General features: G+C 40.6%; 1 protein-coding gene across 3 annotated transcripts in view; it reads left to right on the top strand.

The window, feature by feature from the left end:
- ZRANB1 (zinc finger RANBP2-type containing 1) overlaps nucleotides 1-24,418 on the top strand; it is a 53,491-nt gene that overhangs the window by 25,622 nt on the left and 3,451 nt on the right. For 2 of the 3 annotated variants that reach the window (XM_019742171.3, XM_074338827.2), the window contains 7 exons: nucleotides 11,843-12,030; nucleotides 16,359-16,512; nucleotides 17,666-17,737; nucleotides 18,245-18,443; nucleotides 21,742-21,862; nucleotides 22,957-23,086; nucleotides 23,172-23,401. In XM_019742171.3, the coding sequence (XP_019597730.2) occupies nucleotides 11,843-12,030; nucleotides 16,359-16,512; nucleotides 17,666-17,737; nucleotides 18,245-18,443; nucleotides 21,742-21,862; nucleotides 22,957-23,086; nucleotides 23,172-23,401 (1,094 nt within the window). Of the gene's footprint in view, nucleotides 1-7,716; nucleotides 7,839-11,842; nucleotides 12,031-16,358; nucleotides 16,513-17,665; nucleotides 17,738-18,244; nucleotides 18,444-21,741; nucleotides 21,863-22,956; nucleotides 23,087-23,171; nucleotides 23,402-24,418 lie in introns of all 3 variants that reach the window. The other variant, XM_074338826.2, reaches the window with a different exon arrangement.

Raw genomic sequence — 24,418 nt, 5'->3', positions numbered from 1 at the left:
ACTCAATCTTGACACTCCCTGGAGAGCATCGGCTCCCACAGGTGAAGGGCTCGGTTCCACAGCACCGCCCTTGTCCCCACTTCAGGTGCCAATCGAAAGTCCGTGCTTCTCTGATCTACTAGCTGTAAATCGTAGGTTCCCAGAACTCAGGAAAGCATTTTACCTACTAGATTACTGGTTTATTATGAAAGCGTCTAACTCAAGCACAGCCACAGGGCAAGGGAAGGGGCATGGATTTTTCTGTGCCCTGTCTTGGCTGCCACTCTCCCAGCCCCTCCACATGTTCACCAGCCCGGAAGCTCTCGGAAGTTCTCCAAATCTTGTAGCTTACACATTTTTATGGAGGTTCAGTTACTCAGGTGTGATTAAGGCATTGGCCATTGGTGACTGATGTGATCTCTAGCCCCTCTCCCCTCCCAGGAGTTAGGGATGGAACTGAAAGTTTCCGCCCTCTAATCACAGGGTGGGTTCCCCTGGCAACCAGCCCCCATCTTTAGGGGCTTTCCACATGTCACCTCGTTGACATAAATTCAGAAGTGGTTGAAAGGGCCCTGTTATATGAATAGCAAAAGACACCCATTTCACCTTTATTTGGAGCCATCTTAGGAACTGGGAACAAAAAACTGAATATTATAACAAAAGATGTCCTTATGGCTCTTGTAGGAAATTTAAGGAGATACGTTTTAGGAGATACGTGCCAGAAACAGTGCATGAAGACCAAATATATATATTTATCATAAATCACACTATTACAGTGTTTTTTTTTCCTGCTCGATATGGTTGAAAGGAGTACTGTTACTAGAACTTTTATTAATGTTTACATTGTGAATATTAATATTTTCAGTCCTGCCTTTTTTCCAAGTCAGCTAGGTAAATGTGCCTATATGAAGTTGATTGTTGTGTCCCAAAGTAATCTGTCACTTATAACTATGTCGCAGCATTCCATGGTTAGGCCACATTATTTGAACTTGATTTTTAATCTGGCATTTCTGTAGTATTTGGTCTGTAGTAATTGTCTAAGACCCAAGACCTTTCTCTCTGGGCTCTGTCTTCATTCATATGTAAAGCAACATAGGAATTTGGTCTGTTTGCTCCTGTTGGTCTATTTTCAAGTTGGTACCACAGCTGTTGGACAATCAGTTTTCCATGTTTAGATTTTTTCCTGCCCTATGGAATTGCTTTGCAGTAATCGTCACTTCTGAGTTGGTGGTGCAGTAGCAGATGTGTTCTAATATTTAAATTTTGGACGTAATCTTTGGGTTTTAGGGAGGAAGCTAAAGAAATTGTTCACTGTTCTGACAGATTTAAGTTGTGGTTAATGTTTAAGCGCTGCATTTATTCCAGGAGGCTAACGGGCCATCTTGTTTGATTAAGAACTTGATTTTATATTGACACCAGACTGAGTGTTCTCATACGCTTCTGATTTCGTGCCCTTTTTTCCTTCATATGTTGCTTTACATATGGATGAAGGCAGAGCCCAGAGAAAAAGGAAATGGGTCTTAGACAATTAAAACCATGAGATTTTTAAATAACATTTTAAAAACAAAAATGGTTGGAGTTAAAATATTCTATTAAAAGCTTTTAATAGAATCCAAAATCTTTGTAGACTCACGCACTAAGTCTTTGGCGCATTGCATCCTTAAAAGGAAAGCAGAGTGCTAGAATGCCGGCAATGCCTTTTGAATGTCCCGGGTAACTGTGGTCCTGTTTTGTGCGATGTGTGTGTGTGTGCAGCTACAAAAACGCTGGTGTCTTCGCACTCCATACACCTTCTTGCTTGTGGCTCTCCTTCCTGTCCAAGGTAGTTGATATTACAGGTAATAGAATTATTTTTAGCACCGTGAATGGACTATCCAGATAGTTTTTGGTTTCTAAGGATTTCTTCTTGTGATTTTGGAACTCGATATAAAGTAACGTTTTATGGGATGATTTTTAAATGAATTGTGATAATTCTCAGCAATATCAAAGACTCTAATGTAGGGAATGTACACACATTTTCTTTCCCCTAGTCAGTTCAGTCTGGCTTTTGAAAGTGCTTACTGACACCTGGGATAAAATAGAAGCTTCTAGGAAGGAATGTGTTGGCAAATGGATGGCAATGGCAGAAATGGAATCCTAGCAGTGTTCTTGTGGTTGCCTTTCGTCTGTCGGAGACGTCATGCCTGGCTTTTAGAAACAAGTGATAGGTCACACAGGCCTGCCAACTAATAATGTACCTCCTGATGCTGAGAAAGGGAATCTGCCTGGTGGTTCTGATGATACGATACTAACAGTTGAGTATGTATCATTGATTTAGTAAAGGCTTTCATTTTTTAAAAGCACTATATTAAATGAACACATTGAATTATGAAATCCAAATGTATGGTTTAAACATAAAAAGATGTTTAGATTCCAGAGGACTTTACTGTTTACCAGAAAATAATTGATTTTAAACATTTATTAAACTATGCACATGTCTCAAAAATCAAGCAGTGTAGACAGAAGAGTTCATAAAGAAAAGCAATATTTTTTTTCCTTTTCTCTACCTCCAGTTCTATGCAGAGACAACCACTTTTTTCTCCATCCTTTTATTCTGAGAAATTTCAAAGCCTGTAGAAAAGTTACAAGTACATTACGTCAAACACTACATGCCTTTGACCTGGATTTTACATTAATTGTTAGTACTTTGTCACGTGCTCGCTCCCTCTCTCCGGCTGTTTGTCTCTGTCTTTCTGTGTAAGTTTTTCCTGAACCATTTGAGAGTTAGCTGCAGATGTCATGACATTTTGCCTCTAAGTACTTCAGCAATGTATGTCCTAAAGGCAGACATTTTCTCTATGTAAGCATACAATATGATTATCCAGAAAAATTTAATATTTGAAGTCCATATTCATTTTCACCAATAGTTTCGCTAATACCGTGTTTCCCCCAAAACAAGACCTAGCTGGACTGTCCGCTCTAATGCATCTTTTGGAGCAAAAATTAATATAAGACACGGTCTTATTTTACTATAAGACTGAGTATAATCTAATATAATAAATAAAATATACCAGGTCTTCTATTAATTTTTGCTCCGAAAGGTTCATTAGAGCTGACAGTCTGGCTGGGTCTTGTTTTCGGGGAAACAGGGCAGCTATTGCCCAACCCCGTTCAGTCAGGATTATACGGTACCTGTTATGTAGCTGTTTTATCTCTTTAGTCTCCTCTGATCTAAACAGTGCCTCAGGTGGGTTTTTTGTTTTAAATTTACTCTTTGGTGACATTAACATTTTCAGAGTTCATGCCATCTGTTTTACAGAATGGTCCTTAATTTGGATACGATTACATAAAATCGAAACATTTATCTTTTTATGGGGAGAGGAATACTACATAGGTGATATTTGAACAGCATTTCTAATATTTCTGACTAATGTCCTTGTACCTTTTTTTAAAAATTTAATTGTGGTAAAGTATATGTAACAGAATTTGCCATCTTAACCATTTTTAAGTGCATAGAGCAGTGGTATTAAGTATATTCACATATTCACAGTGTCGTGCTACTGTCACCACCACTCATCTCCAGAACTTTTTCATCTGGCAAAACTGAAACTCTGTATCCATTGACACTAACTCCCCATTCCCCCTTCCCTAGCCTCTGGCAACCCCCGTTCTGTATGACTAGAGGTATCTCGTGTAAGTGGCATCATACAGTATTTGTCCTTTTGTGACATTTAGTGTCATGTCTTCCAGGTTCATCCCTATTGTAGTGTGTGTCAGAATTCCCTTTTGAAGACTGAATAACATTCCATTGTATGTGAGAGGGAGCAGAGTTTCCCATCTCAGAATATGCCTTTTTTAGGATATTGATTATTTTAAGCTGGTTATTTTTAATAAATAAAAGACTCAGGAAGAACCTTTGATCTTCCCCTAACTGCCTAAAAGAATCTAGATAGAGCCCCGCTCTAGGAAGGTTGCTGTCCTCATGTGACTCTAGTTTACTATGCACTAGGCTGGGGTAGAGAGGCAGGAGCCCAGCAAGGCCCTTTCATGAAGTCCTCTGTGCTGAATTTTAAAAGGTGTCCCAGCAAACATTTGGTTTTCCATCTCCATGTAAATTGCCCCCCTGCCCCCCCCCCCCCCCCCCCCCCGCAGTCCCAAACCACAACCCCCTTTCTCCTTAGCTTCAGATGGCTGTGCCTGCCTGCGTTGTCCTCCCCTCCCACATCCTTACGGAGCTGCTCCTGCACGTACACACGGAATTACGTTCCCTTATTTTCCCCTGTTAGTCTGCACCAGCCAGAAGAACGAAGAGGGAAGACAGGAAAATTTCCCCTCCCCTACATGTGTGTGTACCACATTTTGTTTATCCATTCATCTGTTGATGGACATAGCATTATTTCTTATTTAGTCAAATTTAAACATTATGTAACGACTTCCTGTAAGAATGTGAAAGTTTAGTTCATTTTTAAATAATAAAAGCGGAGCATACTCATTGTAAAATATTTCAGAGATAAGAAAAGCTAAGAAAAAATAAAACTAATTTATAGTATCATTGTCTAGAGGAAATGCCATCTTGGTGTATTTTCAGTTTTTTCATATTTATTTTTATGTAACTGAAATTGTACATTTTTTGTTGAACTTTACATTTTGAATTAAAATGTTTTCATCTTTTGAAAATGAATGTGTAGTATGACTTGAGTTGCTGTACGTTAACCTATCCCTTGTTAGCCTTTTGGATTACTTGAAAATGTTTCATTGTGATAGTGTATTGATGACCAAAATTGTCAGCATTTCTAACGATTTTCTTAGGTTTCCAGAAATGGGATTAAAAGGTTAAAGGATGTAAATGTGTTAAAGGTCCCTTATGCATATTGGTAAATTGTTGTCTGAAGGGTTGTACCAGCATCACTGTAAGAGAGCACTTGTGGCTGTGTCTCGCTGGTGTTTGTTTTCAAGGGAGGTGTCCTGCCTCATTTAATTAGTCATTTGTGTTTGTTTCTGTGAACTGTTGATTCATCTCCATTTCTGTGCGTGATTTTTATCAAGTTATGTGAAGTCTGTATAAACATAACTAATACCTGTATTAAAAATACGTACTAGTTATGCTTGTTGGGCATTTTCTTTCCCTTTTTGAAGAGAGCCGTACTAATATTTTATTTTTATTGTCTTACAGTTTTTTGGATTGTGCTAAGGATTAAATTATTTTTCTAAAAAATTTAATATGATTTATTAAACAAATTCTTTCCCCATTGATTTGGGTGGTTCTATTATATACAAAATGATTTTTCATCATTTGTTTTGAGGCTCTTTATTTTATTTATTTTTTTTAACATCAGTATCACACATTTAAAATATATCACTCAGCTTATTTGGATACTTGTGGGGTCAGGAGTTTACTGAAGCTGTGGGACCTTCTCTTACAGCAGCGAGTCATAGGGACTTTCTTGTTTTGTGCTTTAACAATTTACTTTATTAGATATTTGAAAAGCAAGGCATATGTCCCTTCTGCTTCACCCTCCCATTGCTTTTCAAAATTCTTAGCTTGTGCCTTTTCCTTGTTTGTTCGTTTGTCCATCCATTTATACTGTATTCAGCTATTCATTGATGGTGCTCCCAAGCACTGTGAAGAGGGGTTTCAGGAAAAAGTAACATCTAAGCCAAACCCTTAGAGAGGAGGGAAAAGTGTTTGTGTCTGAGGGAATTCTTGTGTTAAGATCCCAGACTGCAGAGAACACAGCCTGTCCAATGCACTGAAAGGAGTCAGCAGCGTTGGAGTGTAGAACGGGAGCTGACAGACAGCTGCAGGGGACCGCTAGACCTTCGCTGGCCTGTCACTATGGGTAGGGAGCCTGCCTTTCACCATGAGGGCGGTGGAAACCTTTGGAAGGAGACGGCCTCAGTTAGATTTGTGGTTTAGGACGATCACTCTGGAGACTGGTTTGGGAGCGGGCAGCAGTGAAAGCAAGCCGACCATCTGGGAGGAAAGTACAGCAATCCAGGTGAGATAGTCCAGTCTTGACCTGGGGAGGCGATGGAGATGGAGTGAGGGGGGTGGATATGAGGCGACTTCACAGGTAGGACCGACACAACTTGGAAGAATTGATGTTGGGGCTGGGGGGGGAGGCATTAAGGAGGAGAGCCAGGTTTTTGGGGGGCACTTGGGTTGGATAGCAGTATCGTTTTCCCATCATAGGTGCTGAAGGTCAGTTGTTAGACGTATGGGCCTGAAACTTTTTCGGGGAAAAGCTACCACTCAGCTTATTTGGATACTTGTGGGGCCCTGAGTTTACTGAAGCTGTGGGACTTCCTCTTACAATGGAAATTATAGGGACTTTCTTGTTTTGTGCTTATACCTGGGACCTCAAATCAAGATGGACTAAGTAACTTTAAAACATCTCTTTGGATTTGATGATTCTCCATCTTAATTCTGTCAGAGTATTTTGAGAGGTTTTCCTTTTATCCCCCAACTGCCCCCCACCACCCAGTTTTAAAAATGTTCATTTACCCTCTAGTTTTCTTACTTGGAAAAGAGACTGGGCTAGACTATTATTCCTCCAGGACTACTTCAAAATTATAATTCTAAACATCTAGTTTGGTTTCAAATTGAGCCAGGATAACTTGGAATTGCAGCAGAAGAAATTTTGATGAGGTCAGAAAAACTTTCGGGACTTGGTTTCAGGGGTGAATGTGGTTTTGGCATATGTGTGTATATATGTACATATATATTATACAACCAGAACCCCAGGTTTTTAAGAACCATAATATCCCCCTCAGTTGACTCTTGGTGATATTTTCAGTGACCTTTGTAACTTTGAACTCCATTTATCTCCTTTAACCCGTTATTAACACTGGTCCTCATCTCTGATCACCTTTCCAAAGACAACTTGTGACGTGCGCCTGTAAATCCTCGCATCTGCTTTCCCAGCAATTCTTCCTGCATGGGAAGATCTTTCTTATGAAGGTACCTGTCAACTCAGACATTCTTTTCATGACTTTGGAATTTGTATTTCCACAGCAGTTGGGTTGTTAAAAGTCTGATCAAAGATGAAAGGAGGTAAGATTTCCAAAGTATAAGCTCGATTTGGCAGTTTGTCATGAGCAATACTAGAAGGACTTAGAGACCATTTTGACTTCCCTGTCATTGGATCTTATTTTTCTGTAGAGGATGTTGTTCATAATGGAGTGAGTTTATTGAATGAATTGCATAGGGGCTCATCTTGGTACAGTATATATTAGATTACATTTAAGGATTTATTTCCAATTGGGATTTCCATCTTTCTTGGCTTTTTGAAAAGGTTATTGCTCTATAGTACTCGTCTAGGAATAGAAATGGTAGATTTTTAACTTGTTGCCATTGGTTATTATGTGAAAAGTCCATCCAACAGTGATTTGTTTGGTCTGCCTGCTCAAACTATTTTTGAGATTGCCATGGAGCTTATGCCTACTTGAAGATACACTTAAAAATACTGAGTCATTTTATTTAAAAAGCAGCTCATGTTGAGTATTGAAAGAGATTGCTGTGAATATCTGAAGCAAGTTTGTGATTAAACTGTAGCCGGATGGCTAAGGAGTGTAAAGAAAAGGGATTCTTGGGTGGTAGAGTTGCCTTTTAATATGTAAGACCAGTTAAATGAATTAAACTCTGGGTAGAGGGAGAAACTGCCCAGATGTTGTAGCCAGCCACAGCTGCATCTTTCTGCTGACCACGGTAAACGGCATTCTGAACATTACCACTTAAAACTAACTTTTCTCTTTAAGGGCTCCTGAAATTGTGCCAGCTGCCTCCAAGTCCACCCTCACCCCACAGCATAAAGCATGCTGTGATGTCACAGCTACCATAGAACTCCAGGGTAGTGTTGAGCTGGCCCAGGTGGGCTCAGGTAAGTCCTGGCTTTTTTTTTACCATTTGGCATTCTTTTCAAAGTTAGTTACCATTATGATTTTATGTCATAAAAGAAAAATAAGGCAAAACTTTGAAAACTGTGCCATATATGGGGGAAAAAATAAGTCTGTTTTCTAAACATCTTTAAGCCAGCTCCATATTCTAACCAACGGAGTTCCATAGTAGCTGTGAAGGCCCCCGTGTGATGTGACCTGTGGCTTCCAAATATGTTAAATTCTACTTCTGGCCCAGCTTACGAAACAGTAGATATGTACTTTTCTTTTTTTTAATACGAGTTTGTAATTTGTAATATATAATACAGTAGCTTTCACTTATTCTTAGGTGTTCATGTTTTTAAAAGTATATTATTAACGCTTTTCTTTATCTGTAATGAATGCAGCACTACTTCGCTAGTTGTGTATTTCAGTCAGTCAGTTTTGAATGTGTGATGACACTTCAGGTTAGTTTTATAAAGTTCAACCATCGCAGTGCCTTCTGGTGTCCTCTCACTCGCCTCCATAGCATGAATGAGGGAGGAATGGATCGTGTAATAGACACTTGTTAAGAGAAAGATGCTTCTGGTACTCAGGCATTGGGAGAAGCCAGTAACCTGGAAAGCACGTGTACATCACCTCTTTCTTTTCTGCTGGAACTTTGCTGTTTTTTCTGGTCTGTCATATTGAGATTTTGCCACTTGTATTTGTTGCCCACCAACTTTTCTACCTTCTTCTTACTTTCCTTTTATTTCCTAATCTTAAAAGGTGGTAAAAGTGCAATGTTATGTGAAGAACTCAAAGGTATTTTTTCAGTTGGTTTGCATATAATCTGATGCTTTTTCCCCCCCTAAGTAGAAAACGTGGTCACTAAAACTTGAAATTATCTGAGTATGGGCCAAATCCTTTTACACACCGTGTGTGCAACAGAAATCCTTCTATCAAGAAACTGTCTAAATGTTAATCAGTAGCTCTCCTTGAACAGTGTGTAATAAGGATATGCCAAAAATGTGGACAGTTCAGTGATAATTCTCATAAAATTTGATTTGTAATAAATTCACTCATCTTTGTAGCTGAAAACGCACCAGTAACTGAAACTGTGAGCTCTTAATTATGGTTAATGAAAATAATGGAATGATATATTCCCCAAACATTAGATAGTAGAATACTTTTCTTTTAAATATTACTTTGTGCCTGTACTTAAATTTGTGTCTTTCATGTTCTGGAGAGTGTGGAGAATTTCATGCTGTAAAGACTGGAGAACAGTCTCTATACCGTTCACCTTCATTAGCTGCCCTCCTGTCTTTACTCCGTACTTGGAAGTGGGCAGCAGACCCTGACTGCAGTTCAGTGCAGGGCATGGGGTGGGGGTGTGTGTGGGGTCAATTCAGTGTCTTTGGTATTTAGGATCAGGCCAAACAGAAGTGGTGTGTGTCTGCGCATGTGTGGATCAGCTTTACTGAGTTATAATTCACTGTAATTCATGCAGTTCACCGTTTGAAGTTCTGTTTAAATTGTTTAAAAAGTCACTTTATTTGAAGGCAGACCAGGTGACATTGTACAGCTTAATTCCAGAGCACAGGCTTGCTATATTGGTTGTGCTGTTTGATCTATACCCCTCATTGTGCTAATTAGTTTCTGGTTACAGAAATCCCTAGAAACATTAGAGAGGAAATGAATTCTTACACAAGAATTTGTAAGATGAGGTTCTTTCAGACGTCAGCTACATGGAGAGTTAGCTAAAAATAATGAAGATGGTGATTTAGAAGATGTCCCCTTCCTCCATCCAGGAGAATGAAGTCAGTTAGTGTTTAGCTTCAGATGACCTCATCTTTGCTTTGGAAATAAAAATATCTCGTATGTGTGTGTAAATTGATCAGATCTTTTTGGTCCTTGGGTTGCTTTTGGAAGGGCTTAGAACATTTCTTATGACATACAAGGAAATTATATATACATATATATTTAGGTTAAAGCTAAAAACTGTAAAAAGGTGCAGTGATACTGCACACACTGGAAATAGAGCTTTGGTAGGACTGAAGGGAACAGTAGTTGCCTTGATGAGGAAACACTACATATTCAAAAGGAAGCAGAGCGGGGCATGTTCAGTTCTTAAAACAAAACAAAAACAACCTGCATTAAGTTATTCACAAAGTTAGGAGGCCTACCGGATTCTCATCTGTTCATTAAAACGGGTTAAGAAGGTATTTTAGAGTTCTTTTGTACTTGGCTCTTTAACCATAGATTTGTTTTGATTTCAACTAGTACTTTCTGGGTCTGTTCTTAAGGCTTGTCCTTTTGAGAAGATGCACCGTCCTCATCTCATGAGCCAAGTTATGGTTTAGCCATGATGACTTCTCCAGGAGACTCTGCCCCCTAAGGGTGTTTTGAGCCCTTCGTGTATTGGGGGTGGGGGTTCCAGCTGGACTTAGGCGTTTATATTGAGTGTATGAATCTACGTACACTGCTGTGAAAATAAAAATGCCTTTAAGAAGGCATTCTCATTTGATATCATGGATTCTTAACCTGAAAAATGTATGTGGTTGGGGCAGGGGTCACTGTTTGGGGAGAGAATCTAGATTTCTAGAAAGGATCTCTGATACCAGAGTTTGAAAACGTTTGAAGCTGGCCTTTTATGGTTCACAAATGTGCTGAAAACCTGTTTGAGTTTAGTCATCTCTTTACTGTCCTGTGTTTCTCCCATTGCCCGTTGTAGTGCTCTGTGGTCACGGGCGTTCCTTAACGTGGCAATTTGAATGATCATTTTAAAGCTGGTATTTTTAATAACTGGGGGAAATGTGGCTTTGTAGCCATCTCTTATACTCTAAGGAATAGCTCTGATTTATTTAATTCCTAATTCAAGATAACAATTAAAAATGCTTTTTAAAAAATAAGAATATTTTTAGTTAGTGTTAGCATTTTACCCAACACACTTTTCTTGATGTTAACATAGGAAACAATTATTTGGTCCTACTGTCTTGGTGTTTTTTGGTGTTTTTTTTAAACACTATTTGTACATTTGAAGTTAACACCTTCATTTTTTGCCAAGGCTAGTTATTATCCATAGAAGTAGTATACTGCTTAGTAAGTAGGATTATTGTCTTAATGTTAATTTGTGTTCAGATTTATAACATGGTTCAGTGGGAATGGAAACTTCTTTATGGATTTGGGAAAGGTGATACTTGTTTTATTATCTCTCTGCTGTCAACGGTTTGTACTGTTTTTGTAGCACATTTTTGTTCAGAAATCATCTGGTTCAAGTTTTACTGTATTAATCTTTTTTTTTTTATTTTTTTTTATTTGTTTTTTAATTAGTTTCAGGTGCACAAGACAGAGCAAAACTTAGACGTTTATCATTTACATCCCTCACACTGTGTGAACCCCCTTCCCCCCATTCACCATCCCCCCGTACGTTCCCAAAACCTCTCACTGTATTAATAATTCTTAATGGGTAAAGGAAGACTTGACTATGAGAAATTGTGAAGTTGAAACATTGCTTTTACTTACGATGAAAATGGTTTTAATTGCTCTAAATTGTTTCAAAGCTCTACGCAGTCTGGAAGGCTCAGAATTTGTTTTGATTCAGCTTCAGACACGGGTGTAAAGGGTTAAGGCGGCCCAGCGCTGACGGGAAACACCCCTGTCCCCTTGGTTTCTGCACAGTCAGGACCAGAGCAGGAGCTCAGTGTGTTCTGTGAAGTCTGGTTTGTCAGACTAGACGGCTGACGTCTGGTCTCATTAACATATTCCCATGGTTCCTCTGAACCCCCCAGAGTGTGGAGCCAGCACTGATGTGAAGGTAAGTAACCTAACTAGGCAGTTCTAGGTCTGGAAAGAAGTTCAAGGGAGGGGAATCCATACATTTTCCTTATATTCTTTAGGACATTTAAATGGTGTCCCAGGATCCAGGAAGCCCAGAGAAACACTTAAGAGTTTAGAATGAATGCTATAGGTTTATGCTTTTTGAAGAAAAACAGAATTAAACTCTTTCCTGTTCTGATGCTTGTTTTAGGGGTTGTAGAAGGTGATTTAGCTGCTATAGAAGCATACAAGTCATCAGGAGGGGACATTGCACGTCAGCTGACTGCAGATGAGGTGCGCTTGCTGAACCGTCCTTCTGCTTTTGATGTCGGCTATACTCTCGTCCACCTGGCCATACGCTTTCAGAGGCAGGACATGCTAGCAATACTGCTTACGGAGGTGAGTGCGGCCGGTGGTGAAACTTCTTTTACAAGAAGGAGAAATGTGTTCTGTACTTTTCGTTTTTGGTGGTGTAATGTTTCTCCAAACACTTCTTGAATGTTTTAGATTCTTTCCCCTTTTGAAAAGTATGTTCAACTAAGAGACATCAACAGTATATAATTCTTAAGGGTATATGCTTTTAAAACAGGACATTTTGCCACAGTATTTGAATCACGTTTGACTTAAAAAAACTGGCACGTATCATTCATTCATTCATTCATTCATTCATTCCACTAATAAATATTTATTGAAAACCTACTGTGTGCCAGGCCTGTTCTAAAAAGGGGATATGATTGTGAAGACGTTGGCTCCTCCTTCAGTGATTCTCCAGAAAAGTAGAGAAATAAAGAGGCATTTCTGCACAGCCAGTGCTTTCTTAGATGGAAGTGGCAGGTGCTGGTGGGGGTACTTGGGAAAGTGTTTTGAGGTATCTACCTTCTGACCTAGAGCCGCTAACATTTCCGCTCAGATCTGAAGGAGGAGGGGGAGTTAGCCTCATGGACTGGGGGCGGGGGGGAGGAGAGGAAGCAGGTGCGGAACTTGTTCGTTCAGACGCCAGCCTGGTGGTATTTGTGCTGAGGGAGGGGGAGCATGAGAGAAGCAGGGGTGGGTATAAAGGATCTTCTGGAGCAGGGATTTCGAAGGTTCTTCTGAGGGCAGTGAAAAGGTTTTGAAGAGTGTCAGGTAGAGAACAGGAATGACAAGTCAGGTTGTGTTCTGGCTGCTGCGGGTTGGTTAGGAGGGTTACTGCGTGACGATGGCAGGCACTCGGGTGAACGGTAGTGGCAGTGGGAATGGAGAGAAGTGGCTGAGAGTCTGTAGGTCATGGAGTCAGGGTTAAGTGGGTAGGCTGGGTGGGGGAGTGATGCCGTAGGGATCCAGCCCCTCCTGAGGTTTCTGGCTTAGATAACGACAGTGGCTGCACAGGAATGCTGCAGGGTGCAACTGTGTTATCCAGGTTATTGTTTTAGTGACAAGAGAAATAGGGTAATACAGAGTGTCAGCTCATTTCTGGATTCAAATGTTGTCAGTATACATTTTCTGTGTGCTTCTGCATATTTGTTTATTCAAATGTGCCAATATTTGGGAACCATTATGTACAGAGCGTGTGGGGATTAAGAAATGTGAAGGTGAGAGGAAAGCGTGACGAAGGTGGCTAGTCATTGTGTTCAGCTTGTAAGATGCCAGTGAAGCCGGGGTACCTGGTAGAGGAAGGGGGGGGCTTGAGTGACAGCCATGATGAAAACAGGGCAGGCGTGCTGAGTGAGTGTAAGGCAGAAGGGGACTGTCTGAGAAGCACCGGTGTGTCTCGCGGGACCTGACTTCTGGAACGGGATGGAACAGGTAGAGGTACTTTCTGTAGTGTCTGAGGTCTGGCTCCACGTGTGCTGTGATGCCCAGTTGTGTTGATTGTTGGAAGGGCTGGCGTGTGGAGTTACAGTTGCTGGTAGTGGCAGGACACAGGATAGAGAAGGCAGCTGTGAGCTAAGGCTCCAATCTGTAGGGGACTCACAGGTTCCCCGGGGGCTGGCAGGGGACTGGAAAGGTCTTGGAAGGGCTGGCCTGCATCACCAGCCTAAGAGCAGTCTGGGGAGTGTGTGTATTATTTATTGCTGTGTAACAAAGCACCTCAAAACCCGGCCGCTTAAGACAACAAACACTTGTTAACCTCACACGGTTTCTGAGGGCAAGGAATCCGAGAGCACCCAGCTGAGTGGTTTTGGCTTAAGGTGTCAGGAGGTTGCAGTGGTCAGAAGACTGGACTGGGGCCGGAGGTCTGGTTCCGAGTGCACTCACGTGACTGCTGGCAGGAGGTTTCAAAGCCTTATCATGTGGGCCCTGCATAGCGCTGCTCGTGAAGTGGCAGCGGGTTTCACCTAGAGCAAGTGACCCCAGAGGAGGGTGCAAGTGAGTGACCCAAATGGAAGCGGGAGGTGTATGTAACCTAATTTAGGAAGTGACATGCCATCACTTGCCATATTCTGTGGGCTGCATAGGCCAACCCAGGTACAACATGGGAGAGGTGAAAGGGGGTGTCGTCCCAGGTAAGAACAAAATTGGTGATGGAGTTTAGTCTCAATGAAGCTAGGGACTACTAAAGGACAGAATGAAGACGACTCGGGGAGACTGGGAGGGGAGAGTGAGCCTGGACTAAGGGACATGTCTGCAGAGAGAGACAGCCGAGTACTTTGGGGATGAGAACAACAGATTTGGGGGACGTGTATCTAGAGCAGGGGTTTTAATTGGGGTTTAGGTCATACACCCGGTTGGTAGTCTGATGGAACCTATGGACTCGACTGCTTTTCAAAATATTGTTTTTAAATGCGTAAAATGAAAATAAATAGGGTTGTAAAGGATGTCAGTTATAGTTCATCCTTGAGCACCATGGGGGTTAGGGGCACTGACACCCCCCAAACAGCTTTGACTCCCCCAAAACTTAACTACTAATAGCCTTTGCCGATAACAGTCGATTAACACATATTTTGTATGCTGTATGTATTGTGTACTGTATTTTTAAAGTAAGCTGGCGAAAATACAATGCTAAGAAAATAATAGGGAAGAGAGAATACATTTATAGTGTTTATTGAAAAAATCCTCATATAAGTGGACCCACCCATGAGTTCAAACCCATGTTCAAGGGTCAACTGCGTATTGTGATATCGTTATCCAAATGCTAAATTTGTGATCTATAAGAGAATGGATTTTAAATATAGACAAGAGGCGAGTGAAAATGAAGGATACATTTAAATAAAATTGCTATTCAGGTTCATGGTCCCTTCCCAAGGTCCTGGGCCCTAAGTTAAGAACTACTAGCCTAAGGAGGTGGTTGAGAATCATAAGGTCGAATTGGCTGGATGGTGAGAGGCAGGCGCCAGGGACGTCTCGTGCTTAAGGTGGTGGCAGAAGGGGTTGTGCTGGGAGGCCACTCACCAGCTGGAAGGTCTCTGTTTGCAATATTCAGGCTTCAGTCCAAGTTGTTTTTGGAAAAAAGGGGTTGAGGGTTCACAGGTTGGAATGAGCTAATTTTGAATTTACTTTTGGGATCCATTTTAACACTGGTGAGAAATAGTTATATTCTGAAGAGATTTAATACTTGGTTTGCTATAATTTGAGTGTCGCTTGAAGATTGGCTACGTGGAGTTAACATGTAGTGAGAATTTCCCTGTTACTGGTAATCCTGTGCTTTCATGTGGGGGTTTTCAGCATAGCATGTCTGATGGTTGTGTTGGGTATGCACAGTTTTGGCAACTTACCATCATAGCCATTACAAATAAGTTGTCCACATATATTATGTAGGTGACATTATCCGTAAAACTTATTCTTTGAATGGCTTATTGGAAGATCTGCTGCTCCAAACCCCACTTAAGACTGTAAGCCTCTATTTGGGAAGGTTGCCTAGGATAATGGCTGCAACCCAGACTGAGCTCCCTGACTCCCTCAGGGTTCACACCAGATCCCTTTCCTTTCCTCTCCAGGAGATAATCATCTTTGATTTCAGAATTCCCTGAACGCACATTTCTTGAGCTCCCTGTAAATGTAAAATACTATCTTTGTATCAGTTGTTGCTATTTATCATTTAAAAAGGAGAGGAAACTTGTAGCCATCTCTTTACCTGGAGGTTCTCTGTGGTAGTCACCCTACGGCAGCACACCTGTTTCATTCCTAAGGGGCAGTGCTTTGAAGGTTTATTGTCTGTTTACACTTGGAGAAGCCCAATGCTTTTTAAAAATTCAGAGTTATAAGAAATGGGGAGGGATTTGAGGTCATTGGGAACTGACCCTCTAAAATGATCTTGTTTTCTTTATTCCAAGTCAAGGTACTTGAAATATTCTTAACAGAGCAAGAGAATAGTCTTTGTACTTTGGTCTTTCTCCATGAGCTGGAATTCCCTGTTTTTTAAGAATTTGTTTTTCTTGGGGGCGTGATGGTTGTTAGTCTTATTTAGGTTGTTTTCTTTCCTCCCTCCCCCTCCTGTGATGAACCTTTGTGAACAACACCATTTTATATAAATTTTTACCTGTATCTTTGTATATTTCCTTGGGATAAAGTCCTAAGAAGTAGAATTACCGAGTCAGAGGATAAAGCATTTTTATGGCTGTTTTCCTGGAAAGTTGTGCTGATACGTACTTCCACCGGTGAGGAAATACCCAATACCCCATATGTTTAAAGAAAAAAAAAATACCAGCTTGAGTACTGGGAGATTTGGGTAGTGTCTTTTCAATACTGCTGTTTCGTGCTTCCATTGATGATAAATGAGATGCAGAGGAGTTTCTTTTGTATTTAAGGTGTCTCAGCAAGCAGCAAAGTGTATTCCAGCCATGGTGTGTCCTGAGCTGACAGAGCAGATCCGGCGAGAGGTGGCGGCCTCTCTTCATCAGAGAAAGGGGGACTTTGCTTGCTATTTCCTAACTGACCTTGTGACATTCACATTGCCAGCAGGTAACTCCGAATTTCCACTTTGTCCTCGTTATTTTTTTATGTCTGAGTAAACGTGTCTGTTAGAAAGCAGATAACTTAGCTATTGTATAGTTAGTATTATCTTAAATTACTTGACTACCCCGTTTATACTGGAAGTGACCAGTGTAAGAGCTACTCGTAGACTCATGTTAGGTCTGGGAGGAGGACAGCAGCTGATAAAAACTAACTTCTTTATGGGCCTCAGGTATTTTAAAAAGTCTCTTTTACCCACTTATGTTTCTCCTTGGTTTTATTTAAAAATAGTATCAGTCTACTTTTTTCCCCCTTTTTATGCCTATTATTTTGAAATTAGGTAGCTGTTGGTTACCTGGTATTAGGAGGTAGCATTAGAACATGGGCTTTTGACGGGTAGAATCAAGTTATTTGAATCAAAGATACTGGCATTCTTTTGAAAGTATCATTACTTTCTTTACTCATTACATTAATTTCTGTATTTGTGAAGTGATTTTTCACTTTTCAATCCAGTGATAATCGGAAGTGTGTCTTCCAGGATGGTTTTTGTCAGTTGGCATTGAATAAATGCTCCAAACACCGAAAGTTTCTAAAGTAAATCTTCCGTCTTGGTTCTGTGTGTTTTGAGCTTCCATATTCAGATGTAAACAGGAGCATTTACAAATAGTAGGAGACAATAACTAAGCCTTTTGAAATCATACAAATTTCATTTGAATTGCATTCTTCACATATTTAAACTTTATCGTAAGTGATGATTAGATTTTTATTTTGAATTGAAAATAGCTTAAAAACATTCAAAAAATAATTTTTTTAAAGAGTAATGGGTTTTACTCTGCTTAATTAGTAAACTGAATAGAGCATAGAGAATTTGAGGAAAATGACAGAGATCTGTGTGCCAAAATTAATGGTTCATTAACTTTTATAAGAAGATTCTAAAGTCTGAAAATAACAGACCTGAACAGAGGTTGAGAGTGTGGGGAGAAGAGAACAGACAAAAGTTTGCATGTAATTAGTATTATCATTTTAACTTGACTATCAGATAGCCTTGTTGGTTTTTTCCTTTTATCTTTATTGAAGTGACATAAAGTCATATATTTAAAGTGTGCATCATGGTGAGTTGATATGAGATGTAAGAAGAGCTTTTAAGTCTCTTTCTTTGTAGATATTGAAGACTTGCCTCCAACAGTCCAAGAAAAATTATTTGATGAGGTGCTTGACAGAGATGTTCAAAAAGGTAAGCATGCAATTGAGTGTAAGTTACCTTTCATCGATTTCAGTAAACTTTCTGCTTTGTTTTGTAAGGTTTGGAGTCCTTTAGTTTATGGTCAACTTGTTTTATTTTTATTTTAAATAAAAATGTAAAGTCTTTATGGAGAGTGTTGTATTGTGCTGTTAGAAATGCTCATTCACAGCTCTTAACTGTGATAGAGTGCACGAATAAAGGTATAAAAGTTTTTAAACTGGTTTTCTACTTCCTATTCTAGGTGGAGTATATTTTCACATTAAACATTTTTACAAAATAAGTTGTAAACAATTTAAAACTTGAGTAGATTATTCTAGAGCCACAAGTTGTTTTCGATTATTCCAAAGATTCACATTTTGATTGACAAGTTTATTTAGGTGTTTATTAGTAAATTACACACGGACCTATTAATGTCTAGAGAACAGGTTCTCTCCTGCACTGGATGGTGCTTGATTGCATGGGTGTGACATGAACGTGCTGTTTAAATTCCTCATGTAGAGTTAGAAGAGGAATCTCCAATTATAAACTGGTCCTTGGAATTGGCTACACGCTTGGACAGTCGGCTGTATGCACTTTGGAACCGGACTGCCGGGGACTGCCTACTTGACTCCGTGCTGCAGGCTACCTGGGGCCTCTATGACAAGGACTCGGTGCTTCGGAAAGCCCTGCACGACAGCCTGCACGACTGCTCGCACTGGTGAGCTGGCCCTGCCCTGCACGCCAGGCGCACTGCGGAGTCCGCTCCTCAGAGCGGCGGACGCTTCGTTGGGAGGGTTTCTGTGGAAGCGAGGGAAGAAAAAGCTTGGCTTTTGGACACTGAGATGCTTTGAGTATCTCAGTGGTTTCTGTACCTTTTAAAGCTAAGCTTTAGAGTAGAAACATTTGAAGTTGTAGGAGTGGCCTTAACTATTAATAAGGTCTTGGCTCATTTGTAAGTAGTTAACGATTCCATATTTTTATTCAACTTTAAAAAGATTATGTTAACATTGTATTACCAGTTTTTGTCTCCCTGAGGCAGGTGGTTTTAAGAGCATATGTTTTCATTTTGCAAATTTTCAAACCCACAGAAAAGTTAAACTGCAACAGACGCCCAGTATCTCCTTCATTTGATTGATCAATTGTTAACGTTTTGCCACACGCGCTCCATCTCTGCAGAAACACCCCCCTTGCCAATTGCTTTTAGACATCATGAGGCTTCATTCACCCTTCACTATTTCAGCATGTATCTTTCAAGAGCAAGGATATTTGTCTGCCCATCCACAGCCTCATCACCACATCTAAGAAAATCGACATTGACTCAGTTTTGCAACATGCAGTCCATATTATATTTTCCAGTTGTTTCAAAAATGCATATATATACATACATATATACACACACATGTATGTATATGTATATATTCCAGCACCCAATCAAGTGTATGACTAGTCTTGAACTGTAAATGCACCACTGAAGTATCAGTCACTGGAAGCGATGACTGTGATTGCGAATCAGTACCGGTTCCCCGAAAATAAGACCTAGCCGGATCATGAGCTCTAATGCGTCTTTTGGAGCAAAAATTAATAAGACCCGGTCTTATATTATAGTAAAATATGACCCGGTCTTATATTAATTTTTGCTCCAAAAGATGCATTAGAGCTGAGGGTCCAGCTAGGTCTTATTTTCGGGGAAACATGGTAGTTTGGCCCTTAAATTTGTTTGACTTAAGGTAGTATTTTCTTGGTGTCCCACATACATTGTCATTTCGTTATACTATAAATGAGACAGTTGAGGCTGAAAGAGGCTAAATTAAATTTCACCTTGTCAACGATAGTAAGTGGCAGAAGTCATTTAAACAGTCCCCGAATGTTTTGATCGCACCTCGTAAGTCTTTCAACTTTGTACTGCTTTTTCAGGATTCTTTTTGACATTCTGAATCCTTTGCATTTCCATATAGATTTTAGGATCCAGCTTCTCGTACTGCAAAAAAGTGCCCTGAGATTGAATCTGTAGATTAATTTGAGGAGTATTACCCGGGTGACGATATTGAGCCTTATAATCCATGGACGTGGGATTGATCTTTTTTTTAAAGATTTTATTGGGGAAGGGGAACAGGACTTTATTGGGGAACAGTTTGTACTTCCAGGACTTTTCCAAGTCAAGTTGTTGTCCTTTCAGTCTTAGTTGTGGAGGGCGCAGCTCAGCTCCAGGTCCAGTTGCTATTGCTAGTTGCAGGGGGCACAGCCCACCATCCCTTGCGGGAGTCGAACCGGCAACCTTGTGGTTGAGAGGACGCGCTCCAACCGACTGAGCCATCCAGGAGCTCAGTGGCAGCTCAGTTCAGGGTGCCATGTTCAATCTTAGTTGCAGGAGGCGCTGCCCACCATCCCGTGCGGGACTCGAGGAATTGAACTGGCAACCTTGTGGCTAGAGCCCCCTGGCCCATGTGGGAATCGAACCGGCAGCCTTTGGAGTTAGGAGCATGGAGCTCTAACCACCTGAGCCACCAGGCTGGTCAATGGAATTGATTTTTGATTGTTATACCAAACTTGTGTTGCTGTCCCACTTGGTCATGTGTTCCTGGATTTGGTTTGCTTGTCTGTTCTTAATGGACCAGGTAGCTTCACAATTTAGGTTTTTGTGTGGTGGGCGTGATTATTCATGCTTATTTTTAAAGTTCCCTGTATTGCAATCTTCTTGAGGAGTTTTTAGTGCAATCATTATTTAATTTCTGGCAAACTTAGCTGTCTCATCCGTAAAATGATTCTGGGCACTAACCAAGAAATGTCTTTTTACTGTGCACAGCTTTCAGTTTGTAACAACACTGTTGTGCGATGTTTCTTCTTGAACTTTTCAAAACAATGCATTTCCTCATTGGTGCATTCAAACTTTTTGTTTCCTAGGTATTTTTAAAGAGAGGTACCAGCATTTTATTTTTAAAACACTTGGCATTAAAACTTACACTCCTGATAAAAAAAACAAAAAACATTATCTGGAATAAAAATTTTTTTTTCTAATCAGCCAAGAGTTAAACCTCTGTAATATTCTCCTTTAGTCCTTTTAGAAAATTTAAAATGTATTAATTTACTTTTTATGGAGCCCTCTATTAAGTTACTGTAAAGAAGCTTGTAACACTACCACATTTATGCTGGAACTTTTCAACAATACCAACAGAATGTTTTCTTATCTTTTGCTTCTTTTACCTAGAATTCAAATACATAAAAGTACCTGGGGTTTCTAGTTCTTTGTAAATGAGAGAAATAGAATGTTACAAATAGGTTAAATGTATGTCTTTACTTCATAGGTCTTTGCAGGCTTGTTTTGTAAGAGTGAACCAAAATTCTGAGATAATTATATTTGGTTTTATTTAATTGTATACTTTTGTTTTTAGTAATTCAGTTTACCAGTTGCCAAGTTCAATTTTCAATCTTCATAATTAGGCTGAAGTATTTAGGAGGGGTATTAAATATAAAGAAAAATTGTTTTTATAGTTGCAGTGATTTTTTTTTTTTTGATTATGTGATAATCATGGAGAAATAATTATATTTAATGAAAAAATCTGAAGGAAGTGCCTTTGATATTCTCATGAACATAAGGGCTATTTCCGGTCTATTGTTTATACAGTGACCAAGTAGTGAATACTGTACGTTACTGGAGAAATATGTAGTGTCTTTTGTATCCAGCATGTCGGATGATTTTGAGTGAGTGGTTTTTTTTTCTAATTTTTTAACTAATATTAGACAATTGCAATGAACTGTCCCCATCCCTAGTGTTTGAAGTTTTGATAAAAATTTGGTGGATGGTGAATCAAATTATGTTGGAAGACACGTTAAAAGGTGTCTGCTTGCAGAACGGAGGCATTTTTATAGTTTGAAAAATATATTGCAAGCTAAGTACAGTTAATAAAGTTATTCATTTTTTCATGTGAATTGCCTAAAGAAAGATTATTTTAAATAACTGACAGGAACATTAAATGTTGTTTATGTAATGCTTACTTTTTACTGTCTTTTTTCTTAAGGTTTTATACCCGTTGGAAAGATTGGGAGTCATGGTATTCTCAGAGCTTTGGTTTACACTTTTCCTTGCGAGAAGAACAGTGGCAAGAAGACTGGGCGTTTATACTCTCTCTGGCTAGTCAGGTAAGAATGCTTCAAGGCATGTTGCTTCTGTGGCAAAAGTAAGCCACTCGGTCTGAGTCCCTTGATTTACACAAATAAAACATTTTGGGAGGCGGTGTGGTACAAAGGAGGCAGTGCTTGACTGGCCTCAGGAGACGTGGGTTCAAGTTGTGACTGCTGTGTATCAGCTCCGCGAGCATAGGCGTCTGCAGTGCAGACGGAGAGGGACTGTTTCTTAGATTAGGTGATAAAAACTGTCAGTAGTTAAGTTGCGATGGTTGTAAGCACTTAGGTATTTCTTCAGATTGCTTTTCATTTATACGGTTGTCTCAGGAAGGTGGCTTTATGTCGTTTTACCTACCTGTATGTAGATGAGCTCCCCATTCTGTGTCGGAGGGGAGCTGACCAAGGTCACGAGCTAGTAGGGGGCACTGCTGTGCTCAGCTGTCAGGCCCTGAGGATCGAGCTGTGATCTTCAGGCTCCCCAGGGCTGAGGCTCTGTCCATGTGAGACAGGCCCCGGAGAAGGTGCCGTAGATAGGAGTGATTTCTAATTAACTTGGGAATGAATTGTTAAAAATGAATTGTGTAGGAGTGGCTGCTTTACATCTGCGAGTTGAACCTCCTAAAAGTGTGTTGTCAGCAGCATTGTAGGGGCCGGCAGACCTGTTTTGTATTCTTGAATTAGGTGATGCTGCCATTTCGTTTGTATGAAATGACAAAGCTCGTCTTTTTACTTTGGGAGGACTGTGTCGGTAGTACTTCCACAGGTGACTTAACCAGAAAGCAATCCCATAAATCAAGCACCCGCCCCCACACCCCCCCTGTCTGAGCTCTGGTTCCTGAGACCAGTACTTGAGCAGACCTGTTTGGTTCTTGAATTTGGGTAGTAAAGGCGCTTGTCCATACGAGTAGACTTTGCAGCTTCCTTCTCGTTTTATGGGACTTTGACATTTGAGGCTTCAGATGCTTTTTCAGCTTGGCAATATTATTAAAAAGAAAAACAAATGAATTGAGATAGTTACTGAAGGAAGGTGGTGGTGGTGTTTTATACATTTTCCAGGGTGTGATAATGTTTTAAAGAGAAACTGCTTTCTTTTGTTTTGTTGTGTACAGCCTGGAGCAAGTTTGGAACAGACACACATTTTTGTACTTGCACATATACTTAGACGACCAATTATAGTTTATGGAGTAAAATATTATAAAAGTTTCCGAGGAGAAACTTTAGGATACACTCGGTTTCAAGGTAAGCCGTATTCCAGCGTGAGCCGTCTCCTGTTCACTCTGACAGCACAGCCCCCAGAATCACATTGAGTTTCTTCCCTTTCCAGGTGTGTATTTGCCTTTGTTGTGGGAACAGAGCTTTTGTTGGAAAAGTCCGATTGCTCTGGGCTATACGAGGGGCCACTTCTCTGCTTTGGTTGCCATGGAAAACGATGGCTATGGCAACCGAGGTGCTGGTGCTAACCTGAACACCGACGACGACGTCACCGTCACTTTTCTGCCTCTGGTCGACAGCGAGAGGAAGCTCCTCCACGTGCACTTTCTGTCCGCTCAGGAGGTGAGAAGTGTGTTTCTCCTGTTAACCACCAAAAGGAGCAGCACATTCCCAGAACCAGCTAGAGTGCCTTTCACTGTGATCTCGCTGTCTGCACTGCCACTTACAAATGCGAATTTGGTCATAGTAATTGTCACTTTCTGTAAGTGCTGGTCAGACAGACTTTGAAATGTGCCTTTTCAGAGCTGCCGTGTAGGATGTGTTGTGTGGGGATACAGCAGTACAGTGAAGACGAAAATCCCTGCCCTCAGGTAGTGGTGAGTGCTGAGGAGAAAAAGGAAAACGATGGGGTGAAGAGGAAAGGGGAGGCCTGGGGGATGGGGTTTGGGACTTCCATAAGGTGGCAAGGGAAGGCAGGCGTCACCGAGGAAGTGACTCGCGAGCTGAAAGAGAAGCGAGTCCTGTAGAATCTGGAGGGAGAGTTCTTGGTGGAGGGAACTGCAAGGCCAGTGTGGTTTGTGGGCATTGGGCAAGGGGAAAAGGGGGGCAGGGGGGACTAAAGGGTGGGGCTCACTACCAGCCTTGTAAAGCTTTGGCTTTTACTGAGTAAGCTGGGGAGCCAGCGGCCAGTGCACCCAAAAGAGCAGCACTGGCTGCTCCTGAGAAGCCAGGTCAGTGGCTGTGTCTCCCACCTGCTGTTCCTGCTCCTGCCACTGACCTGGCGGGAGACACACATTGTAAGTCCAGGGGTTCTAGAAGGTGGTAGAAAGTGCAAAAGAACTCTCAGAAAACTTGTATTCTTGTAAAACTACTGGTCTTTTATTTAATACGCAAGTAATTACTATAAAACTTTTATAATGACATGAAGAATCCAGACCATAATTTTTGTAACTTCAGCCTGTACATAATTTACTGAGCAAACTTACCTTGTCATGTGTTTGAAGATGGGACTTTCTTTTTCTGGCCTTTTCTTTCCCAGGATCAGTCTATTAGACATTTGCTTTTCGCTGTTACATCAAACCAATGATTTCTAGGTTGTTCTTCCCTCTAGGTTTTTGTGCGAATTTCCCCATTGATGTC

This window comes from Rhinolophus sinicus, chromosome 15, assembly GCF_057876585.1.
Source record: "Rhinolophus sinicus isolate RSI-liver-muscle chromosome 15, RSI-T2T, whole genome shotgun sequence".
In the NCBI taxonomy this organism is placed as follows: domain Eukaryota; kingdom Metazoa; phylum Chordata; class Mammalia; order Chiroptera; family Rhinolophidae; genus Rhinolophus; species Rhinolophus sinicus.
Note: the sequence above shows the minus strand (reverse complement) of the source record. Positions and strands in the feature narration are given on the sequence as shown.